The sequence below is a fragment of the Aphanomyces astaci genome, assembly GCF_000520075.1.
Source record: "Aphanomyces astaci strain APO3 unplaced genomic scaffold supercont1.6, whole genome shotgun sequence".
NCBI lineage: Eukaryota > Oomycota > Saprolegniomycetes > Saprolegniales > Verrucalvaceae > Aphanomyces > Aphanomyces astaci.
Window position 1 is genome coordinate 174,507 of NW_009798269.1, and position 18,172 is coordinate 192,678.

General features: G+C 47.8%; 7 protein-coding genes and 1 pseudogene across 8 annotated transcripts in view; 5 read left to right on the forward strand and 3 right to left on the reverse strand.

Annotated features, from left to right (window-relative positions):
* Positions 1-98: 98 nt before the first annotated feature.
* Positions 99-1,819, reverse strand: H257_03376 (hypothetical protein; the record flags this gene model as incomplete). The annotated part of the gene is made up of 2 exons (XM_009827408.1): positions 99-209; positions 1,001-1,819. 2 exons carry the CDS (start codon positions 1,817-1,819, stop codon positions 99-101), a joined length of 930 nt encoding a protein of 309 aa, XP_009825710.1.
* A 111-nt stretch (positions 1,820-1,930) lies between these two features.
* On the forward strand, positions 1,931-2,003 carry H257_03377 (annotated as a pseudogene). The gene has a single exon. The product of its transcript is annotated as a tRNA-OTHER (tRNA).
* Positions 2,004-2,502: 499 nt separating this feature from the next.
* Positions 2,503-3,624, forward strand: H257_03378 (hypothetical protein; the record flags this gene model as incomplete). Its single annotated transcript, XM_009827409.1, has 2 exons — positions 2,503-2,574; positions 3,427-3,624. The coding sequence occupies 2 exons, from the start codon at positions 2,503-2,505 to the stop codon at positions 3,622-3,624; spliced, it is 270 nt and encodes an 89-aa protein (XP_009825711.1).
* A 2,209-nt stretch (positions 3,625-5,833) lies between these two features.
* On the forward strand, positions 5,834-8,012 carry H257_03379 (hypothetical protein; the record flags this gene model as incomplete). The annotated part of the gene is made up of 2 exons (XM_009827410.1): positions 5,834-5,923; positions 7,497-8,012. 2 exons carry the CDS (start codon positions 5,834-5,836, stop codon positions 8,010-8,012), a joined length of 606 nt encoding a protein of 201 aa, XP_009825712.1.
* A 2,412-nt stretch (positions 8,013-10,424) lies between these two features.
* On the forward strand, positions 10,425-10,604 carry H257_03380 (hypothetical protein; the record flags this gene model as incomplete). Its single annotated transcript, XM_009827411.1, has 1 exon — positions 10,425-10,604. The coding sequence occupies one exon, from the start codon at positions 10,425-10,427 to the stop codon at positions 10,602-10,604; it is 180 nt and encodes a 59-aa protein (XP_009825713.1).
* A 1,440-nt stretch (positions 10,605-12,044) lies between these two features.
* On the forward strand, positions 12,045-12,607 carry H257_03381 (hypothetical protein). The gene is made up of 4 exons (XM_009827412.1): positions 12,045-12,063; positions 12,121-12,203; positions 12,257-12,326; positions 12,379-12,607. Exons 2-4 carry the CDS (start codon positions 12,182-12,184, stop codon positions 12,590-12,592), a joined length of 306 nt encoding a protein of 101 aa, XP_009825714.1. The 5' UTR covers positions 12,045-12,063; positions 12,121-12,181; the 3' UTR covers positions 12,593-12,607.
* A 2,423-nt stretch (positions 12,608-15,030) lies between these two features.
* H257_03382 (hypothetical protein) lies at positions 15,031-16,741 on the reverse strand. Its single transcript, XM_009827413.1, has one exon. It carries the CDS (start codon positions 16,702-16,704, stop codon positions 15,112-15,114), a length of 1,593 nt encoding a protein of 530 aa, XP_009825715.1. The 5' UTR covers positions 16,705-16,741; the 3' UTR covers positions 15,031-15,111.
* A 451-nt stretch (positions 16,742-17,192) lies between these two features.
* H257_03383 (hypothetical protein) overlaps positions 17,193-18,172 on the reverse strand; it is a gene marked incomplete at both ends in the record, with an annotated part of 1,830 nt that continues 850 nt past the window's right edge. The window contains one exon of the mRNA XM_009827414.1: positions 17,193-17,211. Within this exon, the coding sequence (XP_009825716.1) occupies positions 17,193-17,211 (19 nt within the window). The remainder of the gene's footprint in view (positions 17,212-18,172) is intronic.

An 18,172-nucleotide genomic window follows, 5' to 3' on the forward strand; every position in this document is an offset into this window, starting at 1 on the left:
TCGCGTCGTCGGTCGACTCGGAGTCCTGCTTGAACAACGACATCCGGTTTGCGTTCATTGGACCAATGAACGACACAACGATGCCGATAAGATCGAGGTCAAGCGCGGTGTATGTGCATCCTGCGTGCGACGTCACACGACAGCCACGCCAACCCCGTGGCCATTTCGTGTGGACCGTGGGCATCTATCTGCAAATTGTACATATCCGACTAACCGTATTATCCGGATGCTGTTGTGGGGATAATGATGGGGATAAATTGCAAAACACAATAATACTTCATCATTGTCATTACCCTCAAAACGACAAATGTCGATTTTGTGAGGATGGGGGTAATGTACGGATGAGTTGCAAAACCTCTCTATTGTTAGATATGTACTTCGAAGTAGTTGGCATCAAGCTCATCGCACGCATCTCTACTCGACCAAATCATATCAGCTCCGGTACTTCTACACTCACAACATCATCGTTTCGTTTTCACCATTGATCATTGCTCATTGTATGCATCAACGTCCCCTTCCGCTTCAACGAATCCTACAACCAGTCGTCTGCCTACAGTTTAAGCACCGCGGGTCACTCGAGTTCCCTTGTCCACAACTAGCCCAGCACCCTTCGACACGCACATCGCATTATCAGCCCACGTATGTATATCCCTTTATAGCATTAGCCGATGACGTGTGTATGTTCAGTCGAAACTACGACATGTCCCTATGCATGGTTAACTCGTCTTATTTAATGTTGCAGTTGATGTCCAACATGCTACGTTGAGTCCGTTTGCTTTGTTGCGGTGGAACTGTAGTGATGACGTTGAATGTACTCAATTCGATTATCCTGTACTCATTTCGTTGTTATTTGTTTTTCTGCACACAAGGGTGGACTTTTGACGACAAGATATATTGAAAGAACCCGCGCATGATTAATCATGTTGACTGTGAATACTTCAAACGTAGAACTACTACGTACGCGCTCGCTTTCAATACGCTTTCTACCTTTACAAACAACGATGCGCCGGTCTGCGCGAACAAAATCAACGCTAGGGAGTTCACCGACCCCGATCGTTCCTTCAGCATCTGCCAACTCGGACACGGAGCCAACGCACGTCAATACCCATACATGGGTGGTGTGGCCTGATACGGTTGTGACTAGAAACATGCCGTTGCCTTCCGCGAGGACAATACGGTACAGATCCAACTTCGGGTCGCCACTTTGATTGGTAAGCAACTCAGACGCAAACATCTTCAAACAAATCCGGAGCCCCCTCGCGAACAGAAACTGGACAAAGGCACGTAACTTGGATTGGGGAATGCCATGGGACAGTGGGATGGTGTTCGTTGTCATAACTAATACCAAATCGGCTGCAGTGGCGCGTAAATGCAGGCTCGACTTGTCGCTGATAATTTTGAACGCTTGAAAAAGGCAGGTTTTTGTTGGATTTTCACCAAATTCCAAAAACTGAGCGTCGCGTACTCGGTATTCGGAGTACGTTAAGTTGCCAGGATGTTGTCGCCAACGCGTGTACACACCGAACGCTTCGGGACAATATTTCATAAAGCGGCTTATCACCCATGATCGCGTGCACGCCAATAGATGAGGTCGGGCCCAGTGAACGAGATACTGGTGCCATGTTTTTCCCATTCTCTCCACTGCGCGTTCGTCCGCAATGAAGTCCACTTCACCAGCATGCATCGGGATAGGTGACGACACCAAGAGGCGGTCGGATATCTTCAGCCTGATTGCGGTAATTGCACCAGTCCCAGGCCATAGGATTTGGACATGATCGCACACACGGTCAAAGATGGCTGATGGTTCATCCGAAGGCATTTTCGCTCAGTAACTCATATCAACGGGTACATGTATGTATGTATATATAGGTTTGTCTATAAATGCTTTTAAGTACTATCTAGTAGGACATAGGTGCTCTTGGATATGAAAAGGAAAATAGCTCACGTGGTAGGGCTCCCGCTTGGTAACCGAGTGGTACAGGGTTCGATCCCCGGTGTTGATGTACAATATGCCAGATAGTCAGAGTGCGCTGGACACTGAGTACGTTCGCCGGAAGTCATCTCCGGATAACCTGGATGTCACAATTATTAATACTAACTTTTGTATGGCCAAGCAATTTTTGCTTCAGTAATTGTAATGTATGGTGTAATGAACTGTCGGTAGTCGTTCCATGATATTAACTTAAAGGTAGCGTAATGGTCTTTTGAGCGAAAGGTCGTGCGTTCAATACCGGGGTTTACAACAATCCTTACTTTTAACCTCGTCTTGCTATTGCTCGAATTTTCGTCGAAGGCATGTTGATTCATTCTCACACTTGCTGCTGACACGTAAAACGAAGCCACGGGAATGGAGAGCAGCAGCGACATGTCAGAGCTGGTCAAAGCCACATTGGCATCGACGATGCATACGACGAAGCTTTGACTGGCCATGCCCGAATCGATACCGAGCTGCAGTGGTCCTTAATGGGTGAATATGATAGTTTTTGTGCAGCGAAGGCGGGAATGGAGTCATCCGGTACAAATCGCTACAGGCACTTGCGCAACTACAAGTGCTCCGACACGAAGCGCTCCTACGTATACGCGTGCTCTAGTAATACCCGCTGTACGCACAAGATGCGTATCGTCGTCCTCACGTTTGTATCACGTCTTGAGAGATCCAACGCTACACAGAGCGAGGTCACGGCCGTTACGCGTTCACGTGGAGTTCATCCCTCCTTGCGCGCTGAGATCGATGCGTATCTAAAAGGTGGTTTTACCCCATTGAAGTTGGAGGTAGTATGGTTTATTAAGGTTTTTAAAGTACTTAAGACGTACAGGTGCACCTGAGAACCATTTACCAACATGACGCCGCTGTGCTCCTACGGTTACCAACAAGGCAGCAGCTGGCTGCACGACGAAAGCACATTACGAAGCAACGCGGCGGAGGATGGGAAATTGAGACATTTCACACCCTTCAGGAATGGCCAGTTGACAAGATGTGTACGACACGGGATGAATTTCTTGGGAGCAGGTCGCCTCCCTCAGAACTACGTTGAATTCGCCGCCCTCGACAATGCGTACAAGTAAGTATCACCTCTCAAAGCTCACTAACGTTCTGCCAGGGAGCAGCTGCTGGTACTTAGCATATGGACGGGGTGGACGAGTACTGTTGGACTCGACGGGCTCGAGCAACGCCCATATGCTGGGGTCGAGTTCACGTCACGCCAGAACATGTAGAACGTAGCAATAGCTTCGAAGCATCAAAAGGACGGGGCAGCGCTTGCAACCGACGGGACATACAAGCTTCACATCGGTCCGTACATAGCACGATCCCTACTTAGAGGATAGATGTAATGATTACTAGGGGGATGGGCGCTCATTGACATAGGCGTTGTGTACACAAGATTTTCCAACAACAAATTTGGTAGCTCTTTCATGCCATGGTAGTACCTGTTTGTGCGCTCAGAATACGAGGAAACCTACTCGCAGCTATTGCGAGTATCCGCTGAAGCGTTTGACACGTTCTTCGACTACCATCTCGAAGTTGCGACGTGCTCAATTGATCACACCCAGTACATCCAAACAGCTCTCAAGAAGCAGTGGCCGCAAGTCCATGTTGTGTCATGCGCCATCCACATGCTGTGAAACGTTCACAAGCACAAGTCCTTGCTTCGGACCATGGACAACTACAAGGCCATTTGCGCTAAAATCCACCTCATGCGATCTGCACGGACGTGGATGCAATTTCATGCTATCTATTGCAAGTGTCGTCCTCATGGACTGGGAAAACATCGCTCGCGGAGGAGGAATTTGCGCAGTGGTTCCAAGAAACCTATTTGCTGCCCCCCTGGGACGTTTGGTTCTTCGTTGCGTCGCTCACTCCTGGAATTCCTGCACATCAACAGCACATTGAGAGCCATCATAACCGTATCAAACAGGTAACACATATTTGGACCTACGCTTATAATTGCGTGTGAAGGTTTGCGCCCATGAGCTACGAGCAACAACGAGTGTTGTACTGGAGCACACCATTCCCCGAATTGTTGTTGCTGACGCTATACAGCCCGATCATACACCAGCCACGTGGATCGATGCACCAATCTCGGGTGAAGTGTTGGCCAAGGCTCTAGTTTTACTCAAGCCAAGAAATCACAGACTCGTCGAAGAGAGCAATCATGCATTTGCTTCAACTCGTCGTCGCACTTTGGAATTTTCATTACATTGTCCAGGATGAAGAAATTCCATACATTGTTACGAATAATCATAGAACTGTTACAATAGCACCTGAAATGTGTAGATATCTGGACTCCCTCAATGGCGAAGGCACAGTTGACCTATTGGCAGAAAAATCAAGGACGCTTTCCTCAGCTTACACATTGTTCATGTCGACGAAGACATTGAAATTCGGGAAAACGTGTCAAGTCTCGAGCCCTTTACATTCAACGAGGTTTAATATATTCCTAGAATTAAATTAAGTAACTAGAAATCACGATTTGTACTGATTAGTGCGAGTTGGTCCGCCTGAAGTACAAGTGCGATTGCCTCGCGTATCATGAGTCGGGGTGGCTATGTGCGCGTACAGTTGCTTGTTGCAACCTCATCGACGACTTCGACTTAAAGTTAAGGTTAACCACCTTGCCAACCCGGAAGTCAGTGGGACGTCCAAGGAAAATCCCCTACGCATTGAAAAGCGGGCCTAGGCGTCGTTTCTTCGCTGTTCCTACGTTGGTGCGGAAGATTGGCTGTGTGCTGCAAGGACTTTGACATCATCGAAAATAAGGCCGACGGAGGAGTCTGTGAATACCATCGTCGGCTACGTAGCAAGCTACAAACCTGAGCAAAAAATGTGGGTATGCCGATTCCGTCCCATAGCCGAATTGCAGACCTTTACAATGTCCGCGGAAGCCTTGGCGCATTCAATTATTGAAGCCTTCGCACTTGGTGTCGACATCACAGGATCAACTCAAAATGACAGTAATACGTATTGAATATATGCAATTTCCCAGGCGTACTTTGCAATTTATCTCCTTCATGATAATTTGAAACCCAACATGAGATGTCCGTAGTCTACGAGGAAGCCCCCACGCAACGCTGCTTTGTTGAACGTTGGATAGACCTATGAATCACGTCGTCCGGCATCTGCATCGATGACTGTTGACAGATTCTAAAGCACTTCTCACTCTCCGACTTGATCACCAATGCATCATTTACGACGTACTGTGGATCTTTGTTCTGACTTCAACAAGGCATTGGTTAACACCAATGCCTTGTTGAAGCTGTGTAGTTAACCCTTGTAACAGCGTCAATGACTGTGTACACTTTGCAAGCATTGTGTGCACGTAGACAAATAACCTTGTTACACTTGATGTCCTCTGAAAATTTCATGTTGCTTTGTATTGAAATGCTAAAGAATTCTGTTTCAAAAACCACGTGTACTTTAACCTTCGGTTTGTGAGCCACGCTTTATTCGCCATTATTGCACCCCATAAAACCACCACGTGAAATTCACCCAAAAACCATACTTCGCACAGGTTCCACCTGCTACTCGATAACCACGAAAAGTTCCAGTAGGAGTTTGTGTATGTGTCTGGGTGTGACCGACGCTATGAGTACGAGCAGAAGTCTGCGACCACGGACAGGCCTCGCGAAGCGAGAACGCTTGACAACCATGACAAGTTCTTCCACAGACAGCACTTTGGCAAAGTACATGAACTACGTAGTAGCTGATTCCTTATGTTTATTCCGGACACGGAAATCTATTTATTATTCAGCGAAATCGTCTAAATTTAGTCTGTGTTCGTGGTCGTGTCCGTGCCATTTTACTCACAGACACGAACACGGATTGAATTGCGAAATGTCCCCATTGTCCAACGAAGTCCATGGCCCCAAGGCCAACGATAACAAAGCGCTTCCGTTGGCGTCAAGTCGGGGCTTACACACAACGGTACGTTACCTCTTATAACATGCTACTGTCGTAGGACATACTACACAATTTTGCGTTTAATTCCAGCTTATTTTCAATATATTTCCACCAACCTCCGATATATTTTACCGAATCTCCAATATAATTCACCCAACCTCCATTATATTTCACGCCGATGGAAAATATCGGCGATATATTTCACCCAACCTCTGTTATAATTCACCCAACCTACGGTTAATTCCAACTTTCGAAAATATAATGCACCTAACAATTGTTATAATTCGAGCTGGGATTCTAGAAAGATCGAAGCGCGCGAAGAGTTTCGCGCGCTTTCACCATTTTTGAATCTGCGCTCTATGGAAGAGGCCATCCCTGCACCATATACTCCGGTACATCTCTCTGTTTAGTACGAATGACCGCTAACATGACGTTTCAAGACGCTTTGTTCTTAAAACTAGGGCCGTACTCCCCGATGTTGAACCCGATCGAGAATATGTAGCCGGCGTTGAAGAGCCGCATTAAGACATCTTTGCGCGAACGAGTCGCGGCCTTTATGGGGCCACCTCAAGACGGACAGACTTAAAAGATTTAACTCAACAATGAATTAGGAATTGGGCCGAATCGTTTGCATGCGTACATGGCCCGCCTTGAGCCGTTTTATGTCCGTGCTGAGAACATGGAAGACATGGACGTTGGTGCTTGAGCCGTAGATGTCGTCGATATGTTGCGTGGATTTAATTTACTTTCCATGAAATATACCGGTGGTCAGGTGAAATATATCGGAGGTTGGGTGAAATATAATGGCCAAATTTCAATTCGGCGTGAAATATAATGGCGGTTGCGTGAATTATATTGGCGATTCGGTGAAATATATCGGAGGTTAGTGGAAATATTTTGAAAAAAAGCTGAAATTAAACGCAAAATTGTGAAGTAGTACGTAGTAGTATGAAGTTGTGGTCCTAACACTGTGGTCAAGAGACCACAAAGCTATTGTGGTGCTAGTACTTCCACATGGTGGTGTCGAGAGACTCCGAAGCTTAGTTGTTAGTTTGTAATGTTGTGGTATAAATTATACTAAGTGTAAAGCTGCAGAACCGACGAGTGGCGGCTAAAACATACTAGTACAATACAACCCTTAGTTCGAATATCAAACACATACAACCGTCAAATCGGACTGAGAACATCGTGGATATTCATGTACTTCAACATGCAGGACACAAATCATGGATGAAACTGGGAAATCGAAGCATGCTCGCATCCCCGACTTCGGCTGTCGTCGGTTGATGTGAATGATCTATGCATTCAACCAAGTGATAGCATTAACGCAACTCCCAGAATCATTTACATGTTGTAAGAGGTAACGTACCGTTGTGTGTAAGCCCCGACTTGACGCCAACGGAAGCGCTTTGTTATCGTTGGCCTTGGGGCCATGGACTTCGTTGGGCAATAGGCAGATTTCGCAAACCTTAGTTTCGTTTTATCCACATCCTATCCTTCAATACCCGATAAATTTGCAACCAACCTTTGAACTTTTGTTGCAGTGGCATCAAACTTAGTGGAAATTGTGGCTGGCTGTATCCGCATATCAAAACAGGTGTTTCGACCACGCCACACCACGATATCGAATGATCTGGGCGTCGACACAACTGATACGCAAGCACGCAAATGGTGGAGCGACTCTGACGACTTAAGTCTGCTTACACAAGTAAAAAACGATCTTCCGTTCAAGCAAGTCAAGAACACCACAAAATTATGGCACTTCCAACAGCTTGCTGCCAAGCTGTTGGAAGTGCCCAGGTTCGGTCGGACGACGTTGGATGGCAAGGCAGCGAACAGGTACTACCAGCTTCTGCGTCCGCATCGGCGGTTCCAGCACAGCTTCAAATACCTATCTGGAGTCGAGCAGGACGAAACGGGGAAGATCGTCCTCTTGGACGAGCTGATCCAGCTGTTCGATGAGGCCACGGACCAAGGCAACGCAGACCGAGTATCCATGCATGCCAAGATGACGGAGAAGGAGGCGGCGGCGTCATTCATCCGAGATCAAGCAATGCAGAGTGGTAAGCGCAAGTCTGTCGAGACTGACGAATGTTATTGGGCGCAAGCGTAAAGCGATTGTTGAATCGCAGAAGCGCGAGAGGGAACGATTGGCGTTTGAGAAGTACAAACTGCACATGGAGCTTGAGGAGCGCGAAAAGGAGAGGGTGGATTCAACATCGCGAATTCGAGATGAAACGAAACGATGGCATGATACTTCTGCAGTTAGCTTGAAAGTTGAAGAAGGAATAAATGACAAATGGTGCTATCTTGTTCATCTTTGATATCATCACTACACAGCAAGAATCACATAAAACAGCATTGCATGTTACTAAATTAACACTCAGTTCTCTGGCAAAACTAAATACTCATATAGCAACGGTGGAACAATTCCAAAGCAATCGCTGATTTGGTTTCCATCATTGTAGCGGCAGTGGCAATTGCTAAATAACATGGCAACCAAAATTACCTTGCCGAAATTTTGTAGCTGCATCTTGTACAGACTATCGCCCATTGCTGTTTCATGGCGCCAAATGACCACTCCACTGACTGCCACACTCTGTTAATGGCTGCATTGAAGTCACGACGGGGCTGGTCCAAATGGCTTCCTTTGAAACCCGAACAAACCCAATGGGTCACCGTAGCTAAGGTTACCGTCAGCATAACGGTTCTCGTCCAGATACTCTTGTAGCTTGCTAAGGCGAAGCATCGTGGTGTCGTGAGCCTACCATCGGACCCCAGAAATGAACACACAATCCGTCGGGTGCCGTCACAGCTTGAAAATTCAGGCAATGGCGACGCTTGTGCCCACTGCACAGGAGGCGTTGCAAATCGGAGAAACCCAACTGGCGGCGGCTGCGCTTTTGAGTGATTCGGCAAATTGTCTCCATCGGTGAGCCCTTGGACACACTAGCGCTTGAGTACGCGGGAAGGCGGTCAGCAATAATGTGCTGGTAAAAGTAAAGCACTCTGTTCCACTTGGAATACAATGCATCGATTACGTCGTTAAATATGCGAAATATCGACTCGCAAGACCGATCAAACGTGGCCATCATGCCATAGTACCGACATGCGGTACAAGGTGATGCAGAGTACCTCCGTAGATAAGCACCGGTCGCGGCTTGATTTTATGATCACATCGGGTAGGCGCGAGAGCTTTCACCCCAGCAACGTCGAAGCGAAACTTCAAGGTTGAGTCGGCATCGGAAAGCGCAAGCAGGTCAAATGGGACATCGGGGACAAGCGGACGTTCAACGACGCATGCGATAAGGCGAATAGTCACATCTTTGGGCGGAAATTGCCGCTGCGGCAACGACTTAGTAGGAGGTCGATTTCGAAATCAGACAGCATATTCTGGAGTAACTAAAGTATAAAACCACGATCCTATTTACTCCAAGTGCAACCACTCGTCGGCCACATGGGCCCACCAAAACGCCCACGATTACTGGAGGCTACGGGAAATGACGAACATAGCCATCGTTGGCGACATAAGCGAGGATAAACGTATGTCTAGACGAAGGAGTCGAGTTTTGGTGCCAGTCGACTTTGTATTCGATTCCGCTGTTCAAAACGTATACGTAGTATGCACTTCAAATTTTGGCTTGGGTTTGGAAAAGTATCCACTGCATTCCACGAGAATACTGTTACTGTTACGTATTTTTAATATAAAATAAGTATGTCATAATTTAAAAAGATAACATCGAAATATAGCATCAAGTTAACATAAGTTAACATCAATGTTTGTCATAATTTATGACAATGTTAACTATCGAGAAAGTACATGACTTTGTCGTTGAATTGCTCAGCAACGGCTGGTCTGGGCGTGATACATTTAATATGAAAACTGAAGCGATGGCTGCGGGCTATATAACGAGACGTAATGTGTGGTGATTACACTTATTTAGCATGCGTGAAGTGACCTCAAACATACCAAAAAACTGAAATATAGCTTACTTTGGGTGTGATTATACCCCGTAATAAGCATCGTAACACCGTCCATGCCGCTTTATTACGTAGCATCAATGCTGCTGTACATGCTACCATGTTCTTGCGTTGATCGGTGATCTCTGAGCTACGAAGCAGCACGTTAAAGACGAATTTTGGCGAAAACTTCAAATATAGCGTGAATGACAAACAATTATTAAGGAGATTTCGCAATCGTCGGTTATTTGTTCGCGTTCAGCTCACGCAACGACAACGGCAGCGAGCGGCAATGACAGATATTTTATGATTTCGCAACAGCATATTTCCATCAAAATATACGAATAAATGAACGAGACAGCACTGGTGCTCAAAATTGACTTCAAATATCAACCATCCGAATAAAATTACACCAACTTAATTTTGAATTTGCCGCCATGGAGAATCAAGTCCAACGCATCCATCGAGCAGCGACAAAGCGACGGTCATAAAACACTTGGAAGCCTTCCTCAAGAAGGGCAAAATTGAGCGTGGTCCATACAAACAAGCAACAGAGCAACTCAACATGGACCCTCACTCCGTCGCCTACATTAGGCACACGTTTTGCACCCGCGGCACCATAACGTCCAAGAAACCTGGCAATGTTGGGCCCAAGCAACTTATTCCCCTGAACTCGTCCAAGAGCTCGTTCATGCGGGCCCAAGGTGATGTTCTTGGGCTCCGTCGTGCGTCCACGCTGCGATGAGGCCCGTGGTGTTATCGTTAATGACAAGATTGGGATGCTACCATTCGTGCATCTAGTGCCGGTAGTCCGCAACTCCCGCAAGTGACCAGGAGGGAGTAGGGTGACAAAGTGAGTCAGCGTGGACGCAGCTGTGTACCGAGGCTATGTGATGAACAAGGTTGTACCAGCAATCGAGGCCTCGTTTCCAAGCGCATGCAAGCGAGTGATGCTGTAGTCATCCAGCTGCCACTGTCAAGGATTCATTGCGGCGACAACTTCGACAAACCGTTGGCAAACTGGGCTTCTCCTCGGCGGAAGGAATGGGATCTGAAATCAGCTAAGACTCCAGCCGGTGGGTAGATACGGTTCAGCAGGCGCTTGATGTGACTCTGGACTCCGGGCAGAGCAGCAACTGACTCATTCATTGTAGCCGCTGCATCCACGGGCTACAACTCGGCGACCGCTCCGAGTGGGTTGGTTGAGCAAGTCAATCAAGGGGATCGATGACATCGCTTCCGCTTGTACTAGCGCATCAAAGGATGGTAAATTACCAAGGAGGGCGACATGTGGCGTCGATTGCATCACCACAGCAGTAGCCGTAGAGATAAGGGGACAGACAAGGAATTTCTCATCGTAACACAACGACAAACCTTGTTCATCTGATATCATCATTCGCATCAAGTGCACGATTAGTACGCCAGCAGCGCTGACCGTGAGATTTGGGTTCTCGAGTGGCGACATGTCCGACCTACGGCCAAACACGAACCATAACAGACACAGCAGAGCGGCATCCCGGCAGCGGAAGCGATGACGGCGGTGTCCACGAAGTCATGGGCCAGTGGTGTTTGGTCGTACCTCCTTGGTATCGTGGTTGGCGTATAACACACGCCCTTGTGCATCTTGTACCTAATGCATGACGTCAGATCCAGAAAAGGCGGCTGGTTTCTCAACCTGGTGCCAGCATGACGGATTTGGTCTTGAGCATTCCATATCATTACCCAAGGGACGGTATCCGTATGCGGATTATACACCACCAACATTCTGGCGCAGAAATGGTCAAAATTGAATATAAATTCACCACGAAATGTTTTTTCGTGTCGTGTCCATGGGGTATCCAACGAGGGCAAGAAATTTCAGCATGAAGCCCAAGGCAGGTTCGGTCGTCAAAGGGTTATGATGCATCCTTGGATGCTCCAAGTCTTTGCAGGGCATGTATCTTTAGTACGGTAATCACTGCAATACTACCGAACGTTAGTAGGTTGCTTTTCATATTACTACGCAGTGTACTGTACAGTATAAGACTTAGAGATATTGAGGTTTACGAAATGTCTACGCAACCCTTTATAACTTGATATGTTCCTCACTTCGATACAGGTTTTGACCCACACGTTGACATTGCAAGATCCGAGTACACAAGAACCATGACAGGAACACATGCCATTCAAAGTTTATACTTCTTGATGAGATCATAAATAGTTGGGTACGTCATCGCATCTAGTCTACGCTTGTTTACGTCGTTCTCCATCCCTACGACTAGCAGCGAATGGCCAAGCCGTTCAAGACAAAATGCAAACAAGTCCGACCGGTCGACCACGGCCATGCGCTGGACTTCGGTTTCAAGTACAGTTCATAACTTCGTCAATGATGCAATGACTTGTTTGAGCTTGGAGTAGTTGACGTGGTCGCAACGGCGAGCGAGGTCGTGAGGTCGCACGAGTTGCAGGAACACTATGCCATCGCCAGGTAAGCCGTACCACCTCGCGTACCAGAGGTCAAAATCCTTCCCTGGCGGCAGGGAGGGCCTGAGTTGTCCCTGCGCGTTTGTGGTGGTCCACCAAGGTTCTGTCACGATGCCGTTGACACTGGCTGGGGCTTCTGGGGATTTGGACGCCCCCATCAAATGGCGGATTTCAGACAAAACGGAGCCGCGGAAGGACTCCAAATCTGTCGTGGTTGCCGAGAAGTCTGTCGATGCGTGTAGCTGGTCACTAATTTTGGACGATAAATAATTGATTTGTTCGTTGACAATTTTCAATTCGTTTTCAACCGTAGTCAGATGGTTTTTGATAGCAACGTGGGGTGGGAAACCGGAGGATTGTAAATTAGTGGGTACAGTACATTTTACCCCAGCTCGTTTCGCCAAAGTACTCCGTTCTTGGTGGCTTCGCTCTCGCATCATTACATTTGGCTGCAAAACAATTTGGGCAAACACCATCCGCTGTTTTTGGCCCCTTTTGGACGTCTGGGTTACTACCAAAATTGAACACAACGTTGAAATGGGCCGAATGCACAACTCAACAGGGCAGGGCAGCTTTCCACTGGCCGTTGTTCAGCCCAACGTCCTTGAAGTGCGGAGGGAGACACGAAAACTGAACGTCGTTCACATTGTGCCCTAGAGTGATAATAAGTATATATTTATTTACGCACCCATGTGTTTTCTTTAAAGCTGGAATATTGAACATCGACTAACCTACTGCTGCACGTCCAACGAACGTGTCGCCACTTGAACAGGCAAAGATGTATCGACCTTGGACACTTCCAAGCGTCCAACCGGCTCGGAGCCACACATTTACGGATTCTAGTCCCCCAGGTGTGTTAGATAGCTCGCTGGCGACACCCTTTCGAAACGAGTGCGTGCCGATGTCTTTAACTAAAACACCAAACGACGACATCTCAGCGGAGTGCAATACACAGGACTTTGACAGCCACGCTGAAAATCGTTCGCCCGCGTTTTCGCCAAAAACAAGGTTGGTCGATCGCCCATGTTGGGAGCCTCGTGTAAACATCCACATTTCACGGTCAACCTAATTGCTAATGTGGTTATTATAAAAGGTACACCTTCCCATGCCAAATGGTCATATCTAATAGCAGCTACTGATGCCGACCGTGCGATCAAGTTCCAGCAAAGCAGAAAAAATGGGTGAACCACTACTCTACTGAGGTTGTGTTCGGCTTCACTGCCTAGAGCCTTTGCTGCCAAAAAGCAATATCCTATAAACTTATCAACATGTATATATATTATGTAAAATATAACGACCGTCAAACGTCATTGGTCGCTTTCCTTCACCAATCGCCATGTCTCCGCTGTCCTTGAGTTGAGCAACCTTACGCTTGTACCCGCATGCAAAGTCTGAATCGTTCTTAACGTATGACTCAAATTATGGATTATGCACGTATATCGTACCTGCCAATAGTGTTTCCAGATCATCGGACACGCGGACATTGGACTCTTTATACATGAACTTGATGGCGCTCTTGCATGCGTTTACAATAGAGTATGACTTGAACTGCTGTGGTTCAACCATCCGCACCACTTGGTCCTCGTTTCACACATTCATACGCCAAGAAGACTTTGCAGGCCATTGGAACGAGGGGGAGATCAACCTCGCCATTGGTCATACAACCAGGATGCTCGCACAGCAGCCATATTTAAGGCGCATGAGCGTCCTCTCGTACTGATAACGTGTCTTGCTGCCATACCTAAGCAACATCACCTGGTCCCCTGTTGTTGAGTCACCTGGACTTATGTGGTCGGCGTGCAGCGCCGCAAAGGCTCTGAAACTGCCTCCGGATACAAATTTTCGTTCTACAGAGTTGGAAGGGCAGGTAGCAGCAGCAAATACGTGAGTGGGTGGAGGAAGAACCGAGAGTGAATTAATTGTGACGGCAGAGGAGAACTGGCTCTAGATGTGCCAGTTCCTCCAGCAGCCAATCAAATCCTAGATTATGATTGGCCACGACATCCTGTGATGTTCCGTGACGATTCTGCGCTGTCTTCTACTCTGAGGAAAAGCCTCTAGAAGGCACAAAAACCTCCTACACAGCTAGTAGACGCTGCTACCTGACTGACAGGGCAGTGGGGATGTTCTCTAGAAGAACAGGGTGTTCTGACTTACAGTATTTCGTAAAACCCATTACTAGTTTATCTCTGGATAAAATTTTGGCATACAAATATCAAATCAAATTATGTCCAGTATCTGAGTTTACGAAATTTCGTGTTTCGAATCTCCAATTGTATGCGGCACATTTATTTCGTAAACCATATAAATTTCAGCATGTGGTGGTCCACGGCAGGTTCGTTCGTCAAAGGGTTATGATGCATCCTTGGATGCTCCAAGTCTATGCAGGGCATGTATCTTTAGTACGGTAATCACTGCAATACTACCGAACGTTAGTATATGTTGCTTTAATAGTACTACTACGCAGGGTACTGTATAATACTTCGAAGTAACGAGTTAATTTGAGAGCATTCGTTCCCCTAACAACGTTTTTTCCGATTTTCATTTCGTTACGAGATATGGCCAAAAAGCTAAGGGGTCGAAGTGAGGGCAATACTGTAATTGACCGTTTACGTTACCATAAAAATTCCGACGTGAATCGGCGTGAAACTCACAATACATACCGGTATACTACTAATAGTAGTACTAGCGCACTTTGACTTTCACGCCGACGACCTTAAAGACGATAATCCTGATGCACAGTAGCAATTAGGTACACTACGTGTCAAAACGTTAAAGTCTAACCTTGACTATAACATGGGTTGTCGGGCTTGGGTCAAGATCTTGGTCACTTCCTGCCTCGCGGCCTCCATCTTGTCTGCCAAGGCTCGTCGTGCAGCATGGGGGCCGGCGCCATCAAACGGGCCCATGTCCACTTTGCAGTTGGAGTTGTGCTTGGGGTACGTGCCGTTGCTGAAGAACGCCGTGAGGGTGTTTTGGATGCACTTGCTGGGGGTGCTGCTCGTTTCGTGGCCGAACCCGTCGCGCGTGACCAAGACGGCGTTGGTGCCCATGGTCTTGGCCAGAGCTCGCGCGCTTCGCAGGGGGGTCACGGGGTCGAGTTTGTTTTGCAGGATCAAGATGGGCTGGCGCAGCATGGTGTTCCACGGACCAGAGTACCGCTCGACGGGACGAACCTTCCAGTACCGAGCAGGGAGGGCGTACGAAGCAAACTGCATCCCGAACAGCGGGCTCTTGCGCTTCGCCTCTCGAAGGGCGCCGTGCCAATCCTGCGCTCTCTCCGAGTCGCCGTCGTTGCCAATGTAAATGGAAAACTCCATGCCCATGCCAAGGTACGACGAGTCCGTGAGCGGACACACCTCGTCCACAGGGGACGCCTCGTACGTGCCTTCCATCAAACTGTGCAGTCGATGCGCCAGGCCCAGCCACTGTCCCGGTCGGTACAGAGTGTTCAAGATGTTGGCCCGAACGTCGGCCGCGGTGAGGACGGAGAAGTCGTCCCCCGCGGGCACGAGGAGGGGGGATTCCACCATTCCGGCCAAGAACGCACGAACGCGCTTGCCGACTTGCGCGGCGTACGCGAGAGGACACTTCAACGGCCCCGCCTTTTCGCACGCGTCGGCAAACCCGTCAAACGTCTCGTCCGCATCGACGGTGGATTTGGCCAGCAAGTTCGACGGGGGCCCCGTGTACAGAGTCGGGTCCAGCACCGAATCAATGACGAATCGACCCACGCGGTTGGGGTACATGTTGGCGTATGTGGCCCCCAGTGTCGAGCCGTACGACACGCCATAGTAGTTGACCACGGATTCGTTCAACGCGGCCCGAATCAGGTCCATGTCCCGCGCCACGAACGACGTGGACAAGTACTTGAGGTACTGGCCGTCGTACTTTTCGCACCGACGCACGATAGCCTCGAGACTGGCTCCATATCGTGCCAACGATTTCTCGGCCGTGGGCGAGTCGAAAGGGAGGTTGCTAAGGCTGGGCCACTCGCGCAAGGACGTGTATCCGTTCTTGGTGCAGCGGGCCGGACGAGACAACCCCACGCCCCGCGGGTCAAAGCCCAAGACGTCGTACTGTCCCCCGAGGTAGGTGGCCAGGCCCGCCGAAGCCATGGCAGTTCCATGGTGGCCAGGCCCGCCGGGGTTGACCAAGATTGTGCCCAAGCTCTGGGTTCCGTTCTCGACTCGATATCGGCGAACGGCAATGTCAATCGTTTCGTTGACCGACGGATGCAAGTGGTTCAGGGGGACTCGCAGGGATCCGCACTCGAGGCGAGGGTCTTCAGAGAACGCGCACGGCTGCCATTGAAAAAGTTCTTGCTGGGCCCCCACAACGTAGACATAGGCAAGTGAAATGGTGCCAGTGATGCGAACCATGGTGACAATTTGAAAATGGAGACTGGGCCGCACTCGTAGAAAGGCCTCTCTTTACCCCGCAGTGACAGGAGATGATAGTCGACCCCCAAATATGTCACCAATGCAGGTGCGTCCCACTATGCAGGACGATGCTAGAGTGTCTCGACGCTCTATACCCTCAACATGGAGAACGAGACCTACAGTACTTCGTGATTGCTGAAAGGAGCTGTCGTGCATGAATTTAATGTTTTGAGTAAGTTCGTTGCAGTGAATGTCTAAGTCGTCTATGAATCAAGTACACCAAGTGGTAACCACCGACGATATTCCCCCCATTGGTTGGTCGAGCCCCTTGTGATGACAAACTTGTCACCTTTTACAGTGCTAAAGTATCGGTAGTGAATTCGATCCTGTACAAGCAGAAGTTGAAATACGTCTACAAGGTCTTTTACTAGTATTACTACGTACTGTAATAAGTTAACGAGGTACAGTAGAGCAGTATCCCTGTAAGCTTACTGCATGTACGTTGTGCTACTGGTAGTACATGTACTACAGTACTTCGAAGTAGATGCGTACCTAGACTACGTAGTACTGTACTTTATAAGTACCACACAGTACAGTTTTTAATACTTAGTACTGTAGTACAGACTAAGTTTTCCAGTGCTACTATTAATAGAGAGTACTACCATACAGCGTTGTTAACAGTCATTATACTATTATATATAATATATTCACGTGGACAGTTTTAGGAAATGGGTTTTGTTGACGTCAACAGGGAGACTTCAATCACGCTCACCATGAGTGGCCTCCTTGTTTGCATGATTGTCAAGAACTACAAACCTACATACTGTATACCTCTCGCTTCAGTACTGTACAGTACTATTAGTTCCTACTTCGAAGTACTTCGAAGTAGTATTTTACACCACTGAACTACTGGTACAGTGTAGGTACAAACATTCACGAGCCAACGCCATTCATTGGCTACAAATATCACGAAGTCTTGCTAAGGGTTACAGTAAGTTGACTCCACTTATCCCTGGGAATAGGCATAATTGTGGTCATTTGAGATAGGGACGGGGTGTCGGGATTTCCTGGTTACAGGGTTACGGGTTAAAAAGGTGGATTTTGCAATAATTGTAACTGTATGTACGAATTGTATGAATGTATGTACCTACACTGTAGTGCTGAGGGTAAAATAAGTGACAGTGAAATCTGATCAAATCCGGTACAGTACTACCGACCACCAACTACTACCGGTACCATAGGACTACAGTACAGTGTAGGATGTCCCTAACCAGTGTACAGGTCCAAATGAGAAATCCAAGGTAAGTTACTGAGTTACCTTCAACATAAACTAGCGGAACCATCAGCTCAATCACGAAATCCTAGTACTACTAGTACGTACTAGTAGTATTATGGAAAACTACAATAGTACTGTAGTATGTCATATTTCCATACCCAACCACAACATGCACAGTAAAGTACAATGTCA

Coding starts and splice junctions, on each gene's coding strand:
- H257_03382 (XM_009827413.1), bottom strand. CDS start 16,704: ATGGTTCGCATCACTGGCACCATTTCACTTGCCTATGTCTACGTTGTG.
- H257_03381 (XM_009827412.1), top strand. CDS start 12,182: ATGCGCTGGACTTCGGTTTCAA. Junction 12,204..12,256: donor GCGCTGGACTTCGGTTTCAA/GTACAGTTCATA, acceptor AGCTTGGAGTAG/TTGACGTGGTCGCAACGGCG. Junction 12,327..12,378: donor GAACACTATGCCATCGCCAG/GTAAGCCGTACC, acceptor CCCTGGCGGCAG/GGAGGGCCTGAGTTGTCCCT.